General features: G+C 36.2%; 1 protein-coding gene and 1 non-coding gene across 3 annotated transcripts; one reads left to right on the forward strand and one right to left on the reverse strand.

Annotated features, from left to right (window-relative positions):
• Positions 1–336: 336 nt before the first annotated feature.
• On the reverse strand, positions 337–5,487 carry LOC111457442 (phenolic glucoside malonyltransferase 1-like). Of its 2 annotated transcripts, XM_023099640.1 has the most exons (4): positions 5,483–5,487; positions 3,551–3,560; positions 2,028–2,668; positions 337–1,224 (listed from the first exon to the last, which is right to left on the reverse strand). In XM_023099640.1, the coding sequence occupies exons 2-4, from the start codon at positions 3,554–3,556 to the stop codon at positions 468–470; spliced, it is 1,404 nt and encodes a 467-aa protein (XP_022955408.1). In that variant the 5' UTR covers positions 3,557–3,560; positions 5,483–5,487; the 3' UTR covers positions 337–467. The 2 variants fall into 2 exon arrangements, with proteins under 2 accessions (XP_022955408.1, XP_022955407.1); XM_023099639.1 differs by lacking the exons at positions 3,551–3,560; positions 5,483–5,487 and having other exon boundaries at positions 2,028–2,758.
• Positions 5,488–20,877: 15,390 nt separating this feature from the next.
• LOC111458080 lies at positions 20,878–21,017 on the forward strand. The gene has a single exon (XR_002713047.1). It is a non-coding gene; the product is annotated as a small nucleolar RNA Z247 (small nucleolar RNA).
• Positions 21,018–21,958: the final 941 nt, after the last annotated feature.

The raw sequence follows: 21,958 nt of genomic DNA on the forward strand, positions 1-21,958 counted from the left end.
TTTGACTGTGTTTGTGTTTGGGTTGACTTTTTACGAGCTTCCCAAAGCTGGATCTTCCTCAAATTTCTTAGGTAGGTAAACATAAAATTATTGTGAGAACCATTTCAAACTAGGTCAAGCAGGTCAACCGGTCAAAATAGTGAGCAAAGGATTAGAAAATAAAAAGTGATGATGTGGCATGAAATCACTTGGACATGAAACGATGCACATGAAATCACTAGGCGATTTTGAATTCCTCCAAAATTACTCATGATCTTTCATTTGTTTCTAGGCAATTGTTGCAATTCATCATTTATTCAATCTAGGACAATCCAATTGTTGTCAACTTTTACTTTTAGGAGACACCCACGTGACTATGCTTCATTTCTCAATATTTGTGGCCGACAACCAACGATTTGGAATTTAAAATGATATCAAATAAAATCTAAAGACAATGAAAAGTTGACGAACTAACAACTTGGTGAACCCTACGATTCGAAATCGGATTCAAGACCTTTGACAAACAGAGCAGCAAAGCCTTCCAATTCATCTCTCTCCTTAACCACTCCAATTTCTATGCCCCCATCGCCATCTCCGCTGTCTGTTAAAGACACTGTCGTTGGTGACTCAGAAGACACCAATTCCACCTTCCTCGGCTTTCCCCACCCAAAATCTGCACTGTAAACTTCGAACTTTGGCGACCCACCAACTGTAATCATTTTTTCACCCGAATCATTACCGATTGAAGCAATCATGAATTTGCACCAACGTTCTGCCCTATCTAGAGCTCCTTCTTCCAAGCTTTTAACAGCCTCTGAAATTGCCTTGCTACCCACAACTATTCCTTTTTCACCCAAAAGCTCTGTTCTTTCAATGAAAACGCCACGAACAGATACACAGTTACCAAAGTAATTAGAAGGCAGTGGAGGTTTTAAACGAGATCTAGCGTCGGCAGGGAATCCAAACGCTAAGTTTCCTTCTCTTGTGCCATTGGACTTGGCTATGCATACACAGAGATAAGCAGTTGTCAATGCAAAGGAAGAAATATGAGAATTTTGCCGCTCCTTTAGAACCCATTGCTTTAGTTTTTGCATGTCTTGATGGGTAAACTTGAGAGTGCATCGAATTAACCCAGGTCGAGTGTTGGGTATCTTTAGCTTCAAGCTCCTATTGTTGGGTCCTTCGTAGTTTAGCCATGCATTTGCGTAAATCCCCGTGAGACCCTTCGGATCGTTGATAGCTGACCTGTGTTAGGAATGTGGAACATTGATTTAGATATCAATTGAATGTTTGTTCAGGGATCTGCTCTCATACCAACCAACCCATTTGTCAGTGAAAGAATGAATGATTGAATGGTTGATGAGAAGATCGTATTACGACGACCCAAATCTACAAGTAAATCAGTAGAAATTTAGAACCTAGTAAATAAATCAAAAAATAAATCAACTCAAAACTATAAGGAGATTTAATCGGATACTAACCAACGGTTAGCAACAAATAGTGATCTTTAACCAAGACAAATGTTCTGCTCTGGTACCAAATTGTTTGTCTTGATGCCACAACCAAACAAACGGACACTAATTGTTGTGTCCTAATGCTACAACCAAATAAGCTCTTATACCAATTGTTGGAGTGGAAGTGGAAAGAAGATCAATTGCACTCACATACTTTTAGAGATAAGAAATTCCCCATATCCATGGGCAGCCGATCTCAATAATCGAAATTTTTACAAAGGGTATACCTTCTGAAGATAAAAAATTCCCTACATCCATGGACAGTCAATTTCAATAATCCAAGTGTTTACAAAGGGTATACCTCACACTACAAATTTTCTCCCAATTGTCATTAGGCAAATAACAAATGTCGATGACTCAACGTGACTTCACAGTTAACTCAAATGCTACTGGACAAATATAAAATGACAATTACTCCGTCTCTCTAAACAATGTTAGAGAAAAAAACTTTATATAGTCGTGGCAATACTAATTCTCCTCCACCAACCAAATGGTTATGAAGTAAATAGATGAAAATATGAGACAAAAACTTGCCTGTCGTAGAAGGGCATGAATTCGTCAGTTGTTGGAATGGAGGATCCTGAAGTGACAAGAAGATTACAAAGATGAGCCCACAACTTGACAAATGAAGTAGAAGTTCTTCCATCTAGAACCGCATGGTGGTTTGTTATTCCAATGGAAAACCCTTTATTTGGAAACAAAGTGAGTTGGATAGCTATCACTGCAGCACGATCATCGGACACAGCCAATTGAGGGACAAGTGGATGATATGCTTCAATTTCACGAAACCCATTTCCAGCAAGATGGTAAAAATCAGCGTCGGACTCGGCCACAGTGAGCACTACGCCATCGCCTTCAACAAACTCAACGGCGGGCACCGCATAATGTTGGGGCCAAACGAGGCTGCCAGCAACAGGAAGATAGTAGCGGAGAGCGAGAGCGAGAGAGGCTTTGAGGTTTGGAAGAATGGCGTCTAGGAATGAGAGCTCAGTGGATGATAGTTCGTAGAAGAAAAGGCGTTGAATTGGATGGAATCTGAGCCATATGAGGTCGAAAAAGGTGAGAGGAAGAGACTTGGGAACGGTTGATTCTTGTGCTGAAGGAGTTACCTTAGAGACCTCAATTATCTTCACAGATTGATTATGATCCATGGGAACTCTTAGCTTTTGAGAGGTAAAGAGTGGAGAATATTTTCGGACTTTAAATGGTTCAAGAAAAGGAGTAGGCATTGCATTGATGAGCTCATCCATTACGACAAAGGGGTATGAAAATAATGATTATTTATGTGTTGATGTGTCGGTTTCAAACGCCATCTCCATTTTCTTTCTTCATGAATTATCAACAAAGTATTTAGAAATGTGAAATTAGTAAATAATAAAGGCAAAAGGCACATCGGGTACTTTGAGGCTTGTAAATTTGCTTCATAATTTAAATTTCATAAACTCGTTCACAAGTTATGGTCTAATAAATTTACTCTATAAGTTAAATTTTCTAAACTTTCTCCTCGAATTCAATAGTATAAAAACAAAATGAAGTATAAGTAAAGCTTATTGACTCACAATCTCTCCCTGTAAGTTTGACTTTGCTCAAGATTTTTTACTCCGAGCAACCCTTGCATCTCTGCAAATTGAACCCTTATTAGGGTCTTGTGAGAATATATGCATGTTGCTCTCAAGTGCATATGAACTTCATTACGATCTAATGCTTCTTGACACACTCATATATGAAGTGAAATTGAGTGCTAATGAGTTTGCTGCGTCGATAAATATTGGGTTCTTTAGCCGTGCAATCAATCATAAATTTGTTGTCGATGTAGGGAGTTACGGGCTATAGCTCACTTTCGGTCACTTTACTCAACAAGTTTCTCAGCCACAATGCTTGACACAAAGCCTTAGTTGCAACCATGAACTCGACCTCATAGGAAGATAGTGTCACGGTTTGCTGCTTCTAAGATTTTCAAGTGATAAAATTTTTATTATGATAAAACATCATTCTATTGGTAAAACAAACTAACAAAGAATGTGCTTGGCTACTTGATGATGCATTATAGTAGGCTTCTCCATGTACCTATTCATGATCCTAATAGCATAGGAAAGATCTAGACCAATAAGTCAAGTGCCTCAAACTTCCAATGACGTGCCTATATTTGGTGGGATTCACCAAACTTCCTTCGGTATCTTTCCCAAGCTGTAACTTTATTTCTATAGGTACTTGGCCGAGTTGCACTCTGCCATCTTAAATTGTTGCAGCACCTTCTTAGCATAGGCCAATTTCTTTAACATGATTTAATCTTCTTCTTGTCCACCTCGATATCAAGGTAGTACTTAAGTAACCAGAGGTCAGTCATCTTAAATTCTTTCATCATTTACTTCTTAAAATATTTGATGTCTTCCACACTTGTACCAGTGACGATCAAGTCATCAACATACACACTAACAATGAGTGCTTCAGCTTGCTGACTTCTTATATACACGACTTGTTCTAGCAGGCACTTCATGAAACTGAGCTCTTCATCCAAGCTTATATGTCACATCTTAGGTGCTTGTCCTAAACCGTAGAGGGTCTTTGACAACTTATACACTTTGTGCTCTTCATTTTTTAAGACGGAATCTTTAGGTTGAGTAGTGTACACTTCTTCTTGGAGGTCACCCATTTAAGAATGTTGATTTGACATTTAAGTGGTGAACCTTCCACCTGTCTTGAGCTCCAAGGTAAGAATAACCTCATTGTGTCTAGTCTAGCCACTAATGTGAAGACCTCTTCAAATTTAAATCCTTGTTGTTGTACATGTTGTTGAAATATGCTTCAAAGTTCTGACCAAGTTTTGAGGGAGTTTGTTAGTAGTTTCCTCAACTTGTGAATTTGTCAATGGTCAATATTTAGTAGGATTTTCATAATTTTCTACGGATTTTTTGCTATCTTTTTCAATATTTTTTTCCCAATAAATTTGGTAATTAGTGCCAAGTTCTAATCAACACGAGATTATTTTTTTTACAAAACCAAAATACCAAAATGACAGTTGCTTGCTGGTTTTTCTTTTGAGGAAGTTGTTAGTAGTTTCCTCAACTTGTGAATTTGTAGATGGTCAATATTTAGTAGGATTTTCATAATTTTCTATTGTACCTTTGATCCTATCCGGTCTTTTGCTATCTTTTTCAATATTTTTTTTCCAACAAATTTGGTAATTAGTGCCAAATTTGGTTTTTCTTCCTCTGCTCTTAAATATGAGTGGTGGAAATGGTTTTTCTTCCTCTGCTCATACCAATTTTGAATGGTGAGAAATATAAGCGGTGGAAATGCAGTTGATCTTCTTGCAGCTGAGAGAGATACTGGCATTGAATGAAGCTGATTCCCCTTATTGGAAAGAAATCGGTCTAACCATATTTGATCATCCCCCGCCTCTCTCTCAATCTCATACGCGGGTATCCCTCTCAATGGATCCCTCTTGCCTGTGCCGGGGCGAAGTGGTTGCTTCGCTTCCTTAAGTAGAGTGCCAAGAGCTTGTAGAGCATCAAGATGAAGACCTTGCTCAGATTGCAGGAGCTATGAGACTTGGTGGAGCAAGAGGTTTGTTAATGTATTAGAACCCAGAAACCAAGAAAAAGGTGGAGCAGGGGGTTTGTTAATGTATTAGAACCCAGAAACCAAGAAAAAGGATGTCAAAGCTATGTTCATGGTTCAACAAGCAATTCATGAGACTATTTTTTCATGAATTGTAGTAGCAACCACATCAAAGCAAGCATAGTCAATTCGGCTTGTCAATTCTGCCGAAGGAGTTTCAAGGAGATTCAAGATGTGATTTTGAAACTTTGCTCACGAAGAATCATAAATCAATTGCTGTTTTTTTTTTTTTCAAGAGTAATGGCAATAGTTAGTCATATGCATGCAGAAAATTTCGGGTGAAACAATTGTTGCAAATGTGTTGAGAACCTTAACTCCAAAGTTTGACCATGCGGTGGCTTCTATAGAAGCTAAGGATCTATCAAGACTCTCCGTTGATGAATTGATGGCTCGCTTTAAGCTCATGAGTCAAGAATCAATAGATCGTCAGAAAGGAATGAAAAAAAGGCACTACAAGCGAAGGAGATAGCTAACAACAAAGAATAAAATATTCGTCTAACAAATAAAAATCTTGAAAGAGGAGGATTTCGCAGCTTCCATTGTGGTCATAGTAACAGGGGTAGATGATGGACAAAGGCAATTCAATGAGCAAAGTAACATAATGAATGTCATACAATGTTATCGTTGGAGAAGGCATGGACACATAAAAGCTTATTGTTGGTATAAATATAAAAAACATGAATTTTGCAGCAAAAAATGAAGAAGAAGGTATAAATATAAAAAACATGAATTTTGCAGCAAAAAATGAAGAAGAAAAACTTTTTATGGCTTGTATTGATATTAATCCAAAAAAAGTGATTTATGGTTTGTTGATAGCTGATGCTCAACCATATGATAGACACCAAATCTTTATTCCAAGACGCAAAGAATTAAGGTGCAACTTGGAAATACAAGAGAGATGCTAGTCAGGAAAAAGGCACGATGAAAGTCGAAACCAGTTGTGGTAAGATAAAACTGTTAGATAGTGTTGAATTTGTGCCTGATTTAGGATACAATTATTGAGTATTGGAGAATTGATGACTAGAGGACATTTCGTTCTATTTGATGACAACAGATATGTCATTACAAATAAGAAATCAAGCCCATAAGTTCAAATTATCATGATTCAAATAAGATGTTTCCACTTGATGTTTCTAACATGGGCGATTTTTCTCTTGTTGCTAACACAAAAGATGACTCGATATTATGGCATATGATATATGGACATCTTTATATGAAGGGCCTGAAAATAATCCGGGATAAAGGTATGGTTTTTGAATTACCATGAATTGATTCAATTAGTTTATGTGAATGATGCATTTATGTCAAGCAAACTAGAAAGTTATTTCTTGTAAAAGCTAAAAAAGTTTCAAATTGTCTCGAACTAATCCATGATGTGGTCCAATGAAAACTAAATCCTTGGGTGGGAGTATACTGTTTTCTAAATCCTTGGGTGGGAGTATACTGTTTTCTAATTATTTATAACTATAGTCGCTTGAGCTAGGCTTAGAAACTTTTCAGAAGTTTCGCAAAAACTAAATCCTTGGGTGAGAGTATGCTGTTTTCTAATTATTTATAACTATAGTCGCTTGAGCTAGGCTTAGAAACTTTTCAGAAGTTCCGCAAATTCAAAGATATGGTGGAGAACCAAAGAATGCCACATTAAAGTTCTTCGCACAAATAGAGGTGACGAGTTCATACCTAAAGAGTTCAATCTATTTTGTGAAGAAAAAGACATCCAAAGGGAGCTAACTGCTCCTTACAGTCCAGAAGAAAATGGAATGGTTGAACGAAAAAAATGGAACTATTGTGGAGATGGCAAGAAGTATGTTACAAGCAAGGAGACTTTCAAACCAATTTTGGGTAAGAAGCTGCACAACATCTGTCTATCTATTAAATCTCTCACCAACAAAGGCCGTTATAAATCGAACTCTTTATGAAGCATGACATGGAAGGAAATAATCTGTAGGTCATTTACAAGTTTTTGGTTGTATTGCTTAAGGTTCGACAAATCCTCAAATTTGTCAAAAGCTTGATAAAAAAAATCTGAAAAATGCATTTTCACTAGCTCTTATACTCAATCAAAGGCATATAAATTATACAACCCTCCTAATGAGAACATTTCAATTAAAACGAACGTGAGTTGGAATTGGAGTAAAAACAGGAGCAGCAAGAGATTACAATTGAAGTTTCTCCAGGTGAAGAGGCATGAGTCAACTCCAGTGCATCTTCTAATGCCTCTGCTGCAACACAAAACTTGTCAAATTTATCATCTTCATTATCACTAAACAACTTTTCTGTTAAGAACTTTCAGATAAGACACCTCCACCGAAGTATAAATCTTTAGCTGACACATATGCATCATGTCAATTTGCTCTTATTGTTTCAGACTCTGAGTTATGAAGAAGCAGCTGAAAAAGAAGAGTGGCAAAAAGCCATGGTATAAGAAATCAGTCAATTGAGAAAAATGAAACATGGGAGATGGTTGACTTACCAAATGAAAAAATGCAATCAACTTGGAATGGGTGTTCGAGACGAAATTTGCACCATATGGAAGCATAAAAAAGCATAAGGCTCGTCTTGTAGCAAAAGAATATGCGTAATAATAAGGTATAGATTTTTAAGAAACTTTCTCTCTAGTAGCTCGTTTTGAAACTGCAGGAACTATTCTAGCATTAGCAGCAGAATTGCAGTGGCCTATTTATCAGTTTGATATCAAGTCAACATTTCTTAATGGAGATGTATAAGAAGAGGTTTATGTAGCATAATCAGAGAGATTCATAAAATTAAAAAAAAAAAAAAAAAAGACAAAAAAAACAAAAGTATACAAGCTGAGAAATGTATTATACGGATTACAGCAGGTCCCTTGAGATTGGTATAGCAAGATTGATGGGTATCTTCAATAAAAAGGATATATGAGAAGTGAGAATGAGCCTACTTTGTGTGTGAAGAAGGAAGGTAAAAGTGATTTCATCATTATTTGTCTCTATGTTGATGATATCATTTATACTAGCTCTCGTAGCCCTCTTTTGGATAAATTTAAGTCTCAAATGATGAATGGATTTGAGATATTGGATATGGGTTTATTGCACTATTTTCTTGGTCTCGAAGTATATCTAAGTTGAAGATGAGATTTTTTTTTTCCTCAAAGAAAATATGTCAAATATATTATGAGTAAATTTAGTATGGTTAATTGTAAGTGTGCAGCTACACCCATGAATATTACTGAGACATTACAACATGGGATGGAGTACAAATGACAGATGTTTTAAGGGTCTGAAGCTTGGTTGGTGGACTAATTTACTTAACGCACACACGACCCTAACATTTCTTATTGGTACTATTTCTAGGTATATGTAACATCTTTCAAAGGTTCATTATGAAGCAGCAAAAGAATCCTATGTTATGTTGCTGGAACTATGGAGTACGTAATTGGGTAGATGGGTTCACTGATAGCGATTAGGCATGATCATTAGATGATAGACGAAGCATTTCAGCCAATGCTTTCATTTTAGGATCAAGAGTGATCACTTGGAGCTCAGAGAAAGTATGCAACATGGGCGTTATCAACGTCAGAAGGAGAATATGTTACAGAAACTTTAGCAGCGTGTCAAGCCCTTTGGCTAGGAAGAGTGTTAGTTGATCTTCAAAAGAGCAAAAAGGGGCAACAAAGATATTTTGTGATAACAAAGCAACTACCTCTATGACAAATAACTCGACATTTCATACCATAACAAAGTATATTGAAGTTTGACATCATTATATTCGTGATCTTATTGCAAAGGAACAAATTGTCTTGCACTATTGTAACACCAATGAACAGCTAAAAGACATACTTACTAAAGCTTTGTCAAAAGAAAGGTTTTGCTACTTCATAGGATTACTTGACATCTGCAAACTTGAATTATGGCGGAGTGTTTCAAATATGATTCAAAGTTTTTACCAAGTTTTGAGGGAGCTAATTAGTAGTTTCCTAAACTTATAAATTTGTTTATGGTCAACTGTTTGGTGGGATTTCCATAATTTTCGATTTTTAGTTACCATATAAGTCTATATATTGGGGCCTGATCTCACTTTAATTAATTTCAATCAATTAATTGATGTTTTGATGATAACAAACCTACTTTTTAATTATTAATTATTTTCAGTATTTTGAACTGTCAACAGTATAAGGTCGGGAATAACAATTTCAACGACTTTTCAATTACTCAAATCAAAGCTAAAACGAAGAAATTACAGTCGAGACAACATACCCGACGTGATGATGTGGCAGCAAAATCAAAATGATGGACAAATCAAAATATATCAAAGTATGACATTTATGATTTTGGGAGAGTAACAAATGGGGGAGTTTTTCTTATTACTATATTTTTAAATAAAGTTATTTTTACAAAATATAAATTTGAATCTAACCGTTACTCACATCGATTTTTATTATTACTATATTATATTATTATATTATTATATTTTAAAATTTTGGTGGTTACTCACATAGTTTTTATTATTATTATATTATTATATTTATAATAACTTTTGAATTTCATTTGACCGTTACTCACATAACTTTTTATTATTATTATATTATATTACTATTATATTAAAATTTTGAAATAAATGAATTTAGAAAATTTTCTTATTTATTTACTTTTTAATCTCCACCTTCCATTATTCCTAACACAATCCAATGGTCAATATTCAATCCTACATTTTGCCACTTTTCTCCTTTATATAAACTCATCTTCCCCACATTTTAAAAGACATAACTTACATACATTCTCCAATCCTCATTTGTTCAAATCTCCATTATTTGTTGCTCTCTCCAAGCTTACAAGTTTATTTCTTTTCATCTTATTCTTGAGAGGGATTATTTTTGTATCGTGAGGAAATAGTTGTGAGTATCCCAAATTGTAAATCTACTCTTTGAGAGAGTTGTGGTGTGTTATTATCAAACTCAAATACTTGTATCGGTTTGATCCTGAGCCGTGGAAAGGATTGAGTTTGCTCTTGAACTCATAAAAAGAGCGGTGTAGCGGTTTGGCTCAGATCCGTGGAAAGAGTCGAGAAAGTTCTTTATTCAAATTCCCAAGAGGCACTTGGGGAGTGGAGTAGGTCGAGTTTGACCGAACCACTATAAAACTACGGTGTCATTTTCTCTAACTCTTTTCTATTTAATTTCAAAATTATTATTGTGATTTATTGCATGTTCTAATTGATTATTGTTTTGACTTGAATTACTTTGTTACAGTAATTATCATCTTCTACTTATTTCCAAAAAGTTTCATCATTAGAAAAATTAATCACGTTTAAACACTTTTATCGTTAAAACCCTATTCACCCCCCTCTAGGGTTGCTATACCGATCCAATATGTACCTGATTTACCACCTACTAGTAAACAATAATAAAGCATTTGCAGCTTTGATCCTATTCTATCTTTTGCTATCTCTTTCAATATTCTTTTCCCAACACATATTCCTTTGTCACTGGTCTTACCTTTTGTGTGATGGCTTTTCCTTCACTATTCTTCTTCAACTTAAATACCCACTTCAAATCGATAGGCTTGTGACTAAGCAGTAAGTAAGTGTCCACGTCTATCTTCTCAATGCTTCAAGCTCTTTTTGCATGGCCTCCTGCTATGCCATCTCAGTTCCTGCCTCATGGTAAGTTGTCGGCTCCTTGGTAGAGAGCAACACTAGCTTGTCAAAATCCAATTCTTCTTCAACTATATCTACATAAATTTTAGTGAGAGACCAAAATTTCTTTGGTCTATCATCTATTGTGGATCTTCCTGTGCTCTCGTCTGAGCTCCTTTGTTCTAGAGAATTCATCATTCCTTTCGATATCACCAATAATGACATGTATGGACTTGTTGGTTTCGGTATTAGTGCACTTTCTATTTGTGCCACATCTCCTTCTTGTTCTACAGCAGTGAACTCCGCAACAGCCTGTTTGTTATCGTCGACACTGCACCAATCCCACTTCTTCTCTTCTTCAAATACGACGTCTCTACTCACATGAATTTTCTACGTCAAAATACTCTATCTTTTGACATTTTTCATCAAGTTTCTTGATATTGGGAGTAACATGTGTGGTACAATCAAAGAATTTTTAGATGCTCAAAGTGAGGTTTCTTATTGAATCATGCTTCATAGGGGACAAAGGGTTAGAAGGTAAATTATAGTTGTATTGTCTCGACTTATAATTACTAGGTTTTCCTTTTGAGTAAGCTTCTTGAGATATTCATTACCGTATAGTTCCTTCGCTTGGCCACACTATTTTTTTCTATAGTGTACGGTGCAATGGGTTGACATTCGACGCTTTCCTCTTTGTAAAACTTTGAAAAGTTCTTGGGTAAGAACTTTGGTCCGTGCACAAGATTTTTTGCTTGTGATCAAACCCATAATTAACGAGTCTTTTGAACTTCTTGAACACACATCATGTCTCTTCTTTTTTTCTTTGAGTATGCACATCCCCATCGTAAAAAAAAAAAAAAAGAAAAAAGAAAATACTTGTTAATAGCAATCGATGATAGAGTGATCAGACCACATAAATATGCATGTCCCGATTGCAATTATAGCTCAGCACAAAAACTGGTTTGAGTTTGAGAACCATGATCTTATTTGTTCATAGAATAGGCAACTTTTACATAGTTAGCGTTAAGAAAAGAATATTTAAAACAGAGGAAATAGAATGAGATTAAGCTGCAAATGTTTTGTTATTGCTTTACTCACCCTACCAAAAGAGTTACAAAGTCTCAATATATAAAGGCTTATACAGTAACTAAAATGAAAAAAAATAATTGAAACTCCTATTAAACAATGACCATAAACCAATTCATAAATTTTGGAAACTACATTGAATCGCATCTCAAAACTTCCCTTAATTTAAAGTTGCAGATGTCAAGTAATCCTCCCGAGTAGCAGAACTTCTCTTTTGATAAAGCTTTAATAAGTATGCCAGCTACCCATTTGTTGGTGTTATAATACTTCAAGATAATTTCTTTGTTCTGCTGAGAAATGTTAGGTTCTTTTTCATAGAGATAGTTGCTTTGTTCATAAAATATCTTTGTGATTCCTTACTGCTCTTGTTGCAGATCAGCTAACACTCTTCTTAGCCAAATGGCTTGAGCCGCTACTAAAGCTACTGCAATATATTCTGCTTCTGAAGTTGATAACGCCACTATTGCTTGTTTCTTTGAGCTTTAAATGATCCCTCCTCAACTTAGAGTGAAAACATTAGCTAAAATGCTCTGTCTATCATTTAATAATCCTGCTCCACCTGTGAACCCATATTATTTAAATTTTGAAGATTCATTAATACCAAATTTCGTACACTATAGCTTTGACAACATAATTTTAGACTCGTTTTGCTACTCCAAAATGAACATTTCAAGATTGTTGTTATAAACCTGAAAATAATACCAATAGAAAATTCTACGTCGGATCATGTGTGTTAAATAAATAAATTTGGAAACAAAGCTTTTGAACCATAATACCTCAAGTAAGGTTAAAGCAACTCAACTAAGTTTAAAGGATCCAACTAGGAATTAAGAGATTAAAGCATGGTCAAAGAGCCTAAACAAGTAATTTCAATGCCCTAGCCAAAAATTATGGGATTTAAGGTATTTGGAAAAGGATGGGAAGGAAAAAAAAAAAAGGTAAGCTTAAAGGGCAAAATGGTCATTTTTGTAATTTTTAAGAAATTTGCCGTATTTTTTATTTCTCATAAGAAATAAAAGATGCTCAAGAAAAAAAAAAGACAAAAAAGAAATAAATTATTTTGGAAAAAAAAAATAGATATTCGGAATAAAATATTCAAATAAATGAAAAAAATGAAAAATGCTCCTAACGAAAATGCCACTGCATAATATTTGCAAGCATATTTGGTTCCAAAACCATCGAGTAGCACCAACTCGTCGATATTTCAAATTCAATAGTTGGATTAAGCTGAAATTTGAGTATGTTTAAGATGATTCGGCCCACGCTTATAGCAGCCCACGCCTGCAGCACCCGCGAACCGTGAGCCCAATCCACCGCCAGCACACACTGCCCAAGAAGCGAGGCCCAATCGCCTCATCAACCCAGACCGCAGCAACGTGATCTGTGCGCTCAGCGCCCCGAACCCGCGCCTCAACCCAGGAGTTAAGCTGCAACTTGCCTCACTCCTATTGTGCTTCCTGTCGACCTGCAGCAAAAAGAAGCCCTCAACTTCTCGTCTCGGCTCCATGCAGTACTTCAACTCAAAACGACTCAAACAGCTCAGTTTCAAAAATTTGACACTACCCTATGTTTTTTACCCTTCCAGAGCTTGACCTTATTAAGGAAAATGAACTCCGGCGACTTCTGGAACAACTTTAAAGAAACGGGGCGACTTCTGGAACAACTTTAAAAAAACGGGAGCTGACGTATAATTAATTTAGGGAGAATGTTGACTGAGGTTAACCAAGTAAGTGACTTTACTATAGGTTAGGTTAGATACTTGCTTGTTGTATGACGAAATGTGCCTAGTAGCACCGCCCCGTGTCCTTCATGCTTTATAATTATGACGTATGATGTATGATTTATGACGTATGATGACATGTATGAGCTATATGATGATGTATGATGATGCTTGATGACGTGTTATGATGATTATGATGTATGTGATAGCATTTTTTATGATGATGACGATGCATGATGATATTTCCTTAATATGACGTTGTTTGCTCATATTAAGTTAAGATGCATGTTATGAATGTCATATTGCATTATGTCGAGAAGTCGGCCTAGGACACAACCCTACAAAATATTAATGATGATGTTAAGATGGATAGTGAACACGCGTGTATTACTAAAAGTAATATAAATACGAAACTAGGGTTGTATCATAAAGACATTTTAAAGGCGAGAACTTAGAGGGACCTCATGCATTTCCGTATGTAAATAAGCATTGGGACACTTTTCCTTTTTATGATGATGAGTACAGACTCGTACGCTACGGTGATGACGGTGATCATGCTGAACATGACACTCAGGGATCTGCTGACCTCCAAACGTCGCTACGGACAGCTAGCTCGACGATGATGGGTCCAGGTGGGGTGCGAGCTGCCTGGGGATTTGCACTCGCACGTATGGGTCGTGTGTAGGGAAGTGCTACACATCCAAGTTAGTCTGGAATGGAAGCTACCCTAGGATGTTTTAATGATAGATCCCTAGAGCATTGTTGCATGTGCTTACATCTTTACACAGCCCCTATAGTGGGGTCACTTACTGTGTATTCTTTGAAATACTCGGACCGTGTGCTGCATCATTTTTTTCAGGTAAAGGCAAGGTGCTTTGTAGGTTTAAAGGCGGTATCGTGAATCAAAGACCATGACATGTGCATAGGATAAAAGCATATTTAATTTCCTAGACTTTGGTTAGAATAGGTTATTTTGCATTTTATGTTTTTAAATTTATTTTATTATGGTTTTAATTTCATTTATTTTCAATGATGAAATATGTTTTATTTTGAAATTTATTACTTAAATGATATGTTTTAAGAGTTATATTATGTATATGAGCTTAGACTAAGATGACAATAGCGAATTTAGGTTGCTGAAATCTAAAGATGGTCAAAACCACGTAATTTGACCTCTCATCGTAGGATGATGTTTTAAGAGTTATATTCTACATATGAGCTTAGACTAAGACGGTCAAAACCGCGTAATTTGAAACCTCTCTTCGTACTATACTTGCACTTTTATATATTACTTGTTGATGTTGTATATTTGCATGTGGCGGACTATAACTCATCCCTTCTTTACTTGGCTTTATTAGCACATAGATGGACTTTCAAGTTTATAGCGTCATGGCGCCTTCTGGTAGCACCATGGCACTTCCCTCTCAGAATTTATGCCTCGTGTCAAATCTCCATTGTGCCATGGCGCCTTTTGGTAATGCCATACAACTACCCCTAGATGACTACTCATTTCTTTATACTACGTGCATAAGGTTTACCATTGGCGTGATATCGTCCACTTTGAGCATAAGCTTTCATGAGTTTGTTTTGGGTTTTCTAAAAAAAAATCTCGTACCAATGGATATAAACCATGATCATTCCCTAAATTAACCAATGTGGGACTCTCTCACAATCGTTCTCAAAGGAGACTAGTGGAAAATTCTAATGAGTTAATAAGGATGAGCGAAAAAGCATATCAAATAGTGAGTTAATAATTGTAACGTTAAAAAATAAAAATAAAAAAAGAAAAGTCGTCAAAGTGAAAGGGACAAAATAGGCATTTTGTCCCTCAGCCCATTATAGGGGTCTTGAGGATTCTCCCGGGACCGCAAAAGAGAAAAAAATATGAAAAAGGAAGTTGAGAGAAAACTTGAGAGGGAAAAGTAAATCGTTGGAGTCCTCGTCAGAGAATCACCAACGAAATTCATCCTCTACCGAGACTTACACTCTGGAGCTTCTTCTTGGAGAGAAGAAAGACTCGTGTTGTTGAGGTTCCATCTTCCGTCAAGATCCAAGAGAAATCCGCAAGGTAAGATCTCGAATGTTACTCTTCAAATCTGAGATCTCCGTTTGGGAATAGAGTGTTAAATTTTATTATCTTCATCTAGGGAAGATCCACCACTGATTTTGTGAGGAAATCGGATGAAACGTTGAAATCTGAGAATCTTTCCAAGAACGGTAAGGATGTTATAGGATCTCTTTCCGACACTCATAACTCCTCGTATGATTAAGTAAAAATCAAGAAAAAAATATTGGTTCATAGGTTGTAGTATGATCTAAATCTTTGTTGAAGAAGTCATTACGGTTTGGATTAAGAATCGAGAGATAGAAAAATGAGAAGAACGTTGGAAAACTAATCGGATGGATGTTATCGCCCCGTTGAGCATGTATGTTTATTTTGCATGAATTTTGTATGAATCATCACCATGGCATTTGAACCTCGAGTGTCCTTATGCTACATTATGTGTGATTGGTGTCATAGCTTCATGGGAGACCAGGGGTTGCAGTTCACTTCCTAAATATGATACCAGATAGTCTTAGAGCCATGCCGAGGTAGCTACTTGTAGGGCACCAATCATTACACAGGTCGACATAAGGGAACTCTTAAGGATTTTTAAATGAAAGGACAAAAAATCAAGAAGCCCCAAGAAGCTAAAATGAAAACTAGATGTCATAGAGCTAAAGTAGAGTCTGTGGGAGTTTGTTAAGATTAGGATGCGATAAGAGCCTACAAGTTGATGGCCTACTGAGTATAATTTTATACTCATTCTTGTTGTACCTTTCTTTTTTCAATCCCGTCTTACTAATTAGTACAATTTGTCCTTCATGTTTTCTTTGTCTAAAACTAGTCACCTATGTCCTCTTTGTATTGAAGCGCTTTTTTTACGAAATAAATTATTGAGTTTTGAAATAATGTTTTCTTTTGAATTTCTTGCATACACACTAACACGTCACAGTCTTAATAAGTCACGACTTGAAGTTAATTTTTTTTAGGTCGTGACAATAATAAAATAACTTCTTTTTCCTACTAAATAGAAGCATTATAAATCAAGAGAAGTTTAAATGCCCAAGATAAATTAGTCATCAAAGAGATATGTAATAATAGGTTAGCAAAACTCGTCAACAAACCTATAATCAAATCTTTGCTATACCATAGTGATCTTAAAAACACAAACATAATGAGGAATCATCATGTTATTTACACCTTAGAGACACTTTCATAAGGTGTTTTTGAGAAATAACCATATCGTTTACCCCACGACAAAACATTCTAACTATGTATCTGGAAGTCACTATGCCTACAAGATGTGGTGGGTTAAAACTCACTTTCTGCGTAAAACTCGTATATACAATCCATTATAACGCCATATGTTCTCATAATATTAAAATCATTCTAAATCATACTTGATAGAATTAATGAGAATTCATAAATTTATGACTTAACAATTTCTTTAAAAACTATGCATAATATATATTCCTTGAAATTTCACCGTGCAAGCTAAATAACAAAAGTATATATTAAAATGAAACCACTCAACTTTAATTGTGAGTTTTCATGATTGCCTCCTGTCACCACTTGATTTGTGGGGCTTTGAATTTCGAACTGTCACGAAAAATAAAGATAAAAGCAAATAACATAAAAGTAAAATACATACGGTCATATTCATATTGTGTGCAGTTCACAAACAAACACCACCATAAGTAAAATAAGCTAGCGTTGTTCAAGTTTGTTACACAATGAAGATGCATATTAAAAAACATTACAGAATTGACTTAAAAACCTGCAAAAGGACTAATGCCTCAGGACGAGTTTTTGACGATTGAGAAAGAGGAGGTTGCTAATGATGAAATATACGAAAAAGGGCCTCGAGGTATCCTGGAACCCTTCCTCTACTGTATGACCGTGCAGATTTCAAATGCTCTCCCACTTCGATCGATAGTCGACGAACACTTGAAAAATGGAGTGTGTATAAAGTTTTCAATCAATAAATTGCTTGTAGCCATGACGTGCCATCTAATTTAACCTTGGTCAAGTTCGACAGTAAAATTTAACCTTGGTCAAGTTCGACAGTACAATTTAACCTTGATATCATTCACAATGCTAGATACCTTGTAAGCCTTCTTAGTTTTCTTTGGGTACCTTGGAGGTTTATTAGATTCTTAGGGCATCTAGATGGTTTAAATCTCGAACTTACATTTCTAGGATGTTCAAGACTAGTTCATTGGGACTAATCTAATTTCTGGGAGCACTACGGTCTTGTTGATTACTATTCACGATCCTAGAGTGCTCGGTCTACTAAAAACGTTATGACCTAGGTTAACATGAAACCATCCTAATTCTAGTGTCATAGTCTCAACATAGTTCATTCATGCATGCTTATTAGAGAGATAGTTCTATCAATCACCTAAAGCATGAAATACTATATCTAAATATTCATGCAAGCTCAATAGGAAGATAATATCCATCAATCACTTAGAGCCCTCATCACAACCTCTTATCCTCTTTTCTAGCAAATTGAAAAGCATTTAAAACACCATGCCATCTCAAAATTTCATTCTAGTGGTATTTTGAGTAATTTTTCACATCATACACATTCTAACCATCTAAGACAAGATATGGTCGCATGCTAAAACGTCTTAGTGATCTCTATAAATATTACTTGAAGAAAGTTGGAATGGTTAATTACTTGGGTGACACGTGTTTTTTCGAGTTCATTTTTTCGCATGCTATGAGTGCATAATTTTATGAAATTTCTTTGGTAATCCAAGTTAAATTAAGGTAAGTATCAAAATAAGGGCAAAAAAGTATGACAAATAGAAGTCAAATCGAGTCAAAAGTCCTCCCTCGCATGAGAATCAAAGGTGATCCACACTGAATTCATATGCAAGCAAGTCATATGTCTGCCAAGTTGACTGCTAAAAATTATTTCGTGGTAGGAGTTACACATTGTGTATATCAGATAATCAACCACCAATGACCACTGATGAGTGATTGTTGAAAACTATTTTAGTTAAATAGATTACACGTTGTGGGGTTTTGGGTAATCCACCACTAAGGTCCCTTAATTTTGATTGATTGACTATAATGATGGTTTGCATATCTGACCCGGATAGGGGAGTACCTTACTACGTATTTTTAATCCTCACCTGTTTTTAAAATGATTTTCAAGTGGATCCTTAATTTAACCATGGCAAGCAAGTTGATCCTTCGTGTGTTCTTTATGATTATTGTTAAGTCAAAATTCTATTTTACCCCCACAAGTTCATTTTTCACATGAAGTACCACGGATTCTAACGAACAATTTAATTATGATCAAACCATAAACTAAGTCTCTCTCACACCAATAAGGGTGGAACCCCATAAGCTAAGAGCAGTCAGTTGACTCCAACAAAACTATACTCCTTTGAAGCATGTTTGAGGAGAGCTAGTCATCTACTTTCTCAATATAGGAAGGAGTAAATTTCATCTTATAAGATTATATTCTCAATTCATTATTTGGTTAAGTCTTATATTGAATGACCTATAAAGTCCTTCTTATTCATGCAAATCAAAGGACAAACCTTTACCTGCACGTGCTCATACCTCACTCAAAATTAAAATTGAATCACATATGATCATTCTCAGAAATATTAATATTCTTAATTAACAAATTTTGTAAAGAAAGAATAATTATTTTGTGATCTAGTCTAATATAAACTCATTGTAGTATACTCCTACTCACATATCTCCACATAACAATTTGAATCAAATCATTTGTATCAATTACAAAATGGGTCGTATCAACCGTGTTACCAAGATAAAGACATCTAACCTTTAACAGAATTTGATAAAATTGTATGCTAGATTTATGTGAAAGTATGCACGAATTATATGTGCTTACGTGATTCATAGGAATATGTCTTTATTAAGCCTACATGTACCTTATTTTTGTGCATTAGGTGATTGATAGAATATCTCCCTAGTAAGACATGCATGAATCTCAATAAGTTTAGGGTGCTAGAGTGTTGTGTAATGTCTCAGGTCAATATGTTTCTAGTACGTTGAGCACCTTAGGATCGTGAGCGAAAATCAGAGACCCAGGTGCATCTCGAGATTTGGCTTAGCCTAATAAATTTGTGACCTAATTTGCCTAGACACCTTAGAACCTAATAAATTTCCACGGCACCCAAGATGAACTACGAAAACATGTAAGATCAATAGGAACACAAACGGAGTTGTTTTAAGAGTCACTATGTGTATAGGGTATAAATTGCCTTAATAGGAGACGAGGGACTACACAAGTAGATGATATAAGGAACTACCACTATGTATGATAAACCTGCCTTGAGAGAGGATGAGGGACTACATAAGTGGGTAACATAAGGAACTGCTACTGTATGTATGATAATATGCCTTGAGAGGGACGAGAGACTATATAAGTAGATAGCATGAGGAATCACTATTGTGTATATAATAACTCGTCATGAGAGGAGACGAGGGCTACACAAGTAGCTGATTGAAGATATACTATTGTGTGTAGAACAAACCCTCTCTTAGAGTTGATGATAGACTACATAAGTAGTATATTGAGTAGTTATTATTGTGTGCAGAGGAAACCCACTTTGAAAGAAGATGAGGGACTACACAAATATATTAGCTTGTGATAGGCACGGGTGTGGTGTGAGGTAACAATCAAGGGATACCTGAATTAGGCTCGAACTTCTTAGAGCCCTATGACAAGCCTGTGGAAACTTATTACGTTAAGGATGTGATGAGAGTCTACAAGTATTTTGCTTACTGAGTATTTTATACTCATTTAACGACCCTAGATTTCTACTTACCTAGAGTCACTACCGTCATCATAACGTAATTATTTTTTACAAAAATAAACGTTTAGACTATATCATAAAACATAAACTTCATCTCAAAACACTACTATGGACTTACGTGTTCAAAAATATCTTTAAAACGGCACAACTAAATACTAAATGAAATAACTAAACTTTAAAATTTAAAACACCCTATTCTAACCTAATTCTAAGTAAGTACAACTACCCTATGCATGTGTCGTGGTCTCGAATTAAGATGTCGTTGTCAGCCGTACAAGGATGTCTTGCCTTCGCTCCTCCATGTCTGAGCAGATTCTTCGCGATGTGGTTGCCACTACTATGTCTAAGGAGGCGTGGGATACCCTGCAGCGGATGTTTTCTTTGTCAACTCGTGCTCGCACTGTTCATATCTGTGTAGAGCTCGCCACGTACAAGAAACTTGATCTGTCTGCTGCAGATTATTTTTGCAAGATCAAAGGGTTGGCCGCCGCTAGCTTGGCCTTTCGAGATGATGACGTGATTGCATATCTCCTCGCTGGTCTTGGCCCTGACTATGATCCCTTCGTCACCTCGATGACTACCTAGAGTGAAGCTCTCACGCTTGATGATGTGTTTGCACATCTAATGGCGTTTGAAGCTCACCAACTACAACACCAGGCTGAACTTCAGTTAATTTTTGGATCTTCAGTCAATTATGCTGGTTGTGGTGGTCAATAGAAGAATCGTGGGCATGGGGATCGTGGTCGTGGTCATTCTCAAGGTGGCGCGACCATTCGTCTTGCTGGTGGTTGTCATGACCTTTTTGCTCGTCCTTCCTAACAAATTTGCAACAAAGAGGGGCATACTGTTGTTCGCTGCTGGTATAGGATAGATGAGTCCTATCAAGATGAACCTCCTTCTGCAGCACTGGCGGCTACTTCCTCCTACGAGATTGATCCAAATTGGTATAACTACACAGGCGCCACCGATCATATCACCAGTGACCTGGATCTTCTTACTGTGCGTGAACGCTATAATGGAGGTGAACAAGTTCAAGTGGACAATTGAGCAGGTTTGCGGAATTTTCTATTGGTCATTCTTCAATTAATACTGTTGCTCGTCCTCTTGCATTGCGTATTATTTTGCATGTGCCTGAAATTTCCAAACATCTTTTTTCCGTTCATAAATTTTCCCGTGATAATGACGTATTCTTTGAATACCATCCTTGAAATTTTTCTATTAAGGATCAACGGTCGAGGAAAAGTCTTCTGGACGGGAGTTGTGAGTCTAGTCTCTATCCTATCAAGCCATCTGATGTCGATGATCTCAAGCATGCCTTAGTGAACAAATCTACTAGTCATGCCCAGTGACATGCACGTCTTGGACATCTTTCAACTCAAGTAGTGAAGTCAATTTTGCATCTCAATAATATTTCGTGTGCTAGTGAGTCACTTTTGCCAGTTTGTAATGCGTGTCAGTTAGCAATAACTCATCAGTTACCATACACTAGTTCTTTTCATCGGTCTCCGTCATATTCTTGAAACTAACCTAGCCCTTCTAGCTCCTGCTGATTTACCTATTAAATTTTGGGATGACACGT

The sequence above is a fragment of the Cucurbita moschata genome, unplaced genomic scaffold (genome assembly GCF_002738365.1).
Source record: "Cucurbita moschata cultivar Rifu unplaced genomic scaffold, Cmos_1.0 Cmo_Scf00020, whole genome shotgun sequence".
NCBI lineage: Eukaryota > Viridiplantae > Streptophyta > Magnoliopsida > Cucurbitales > Cucurbitaceae > Cucurbita > Cucurbita moschata.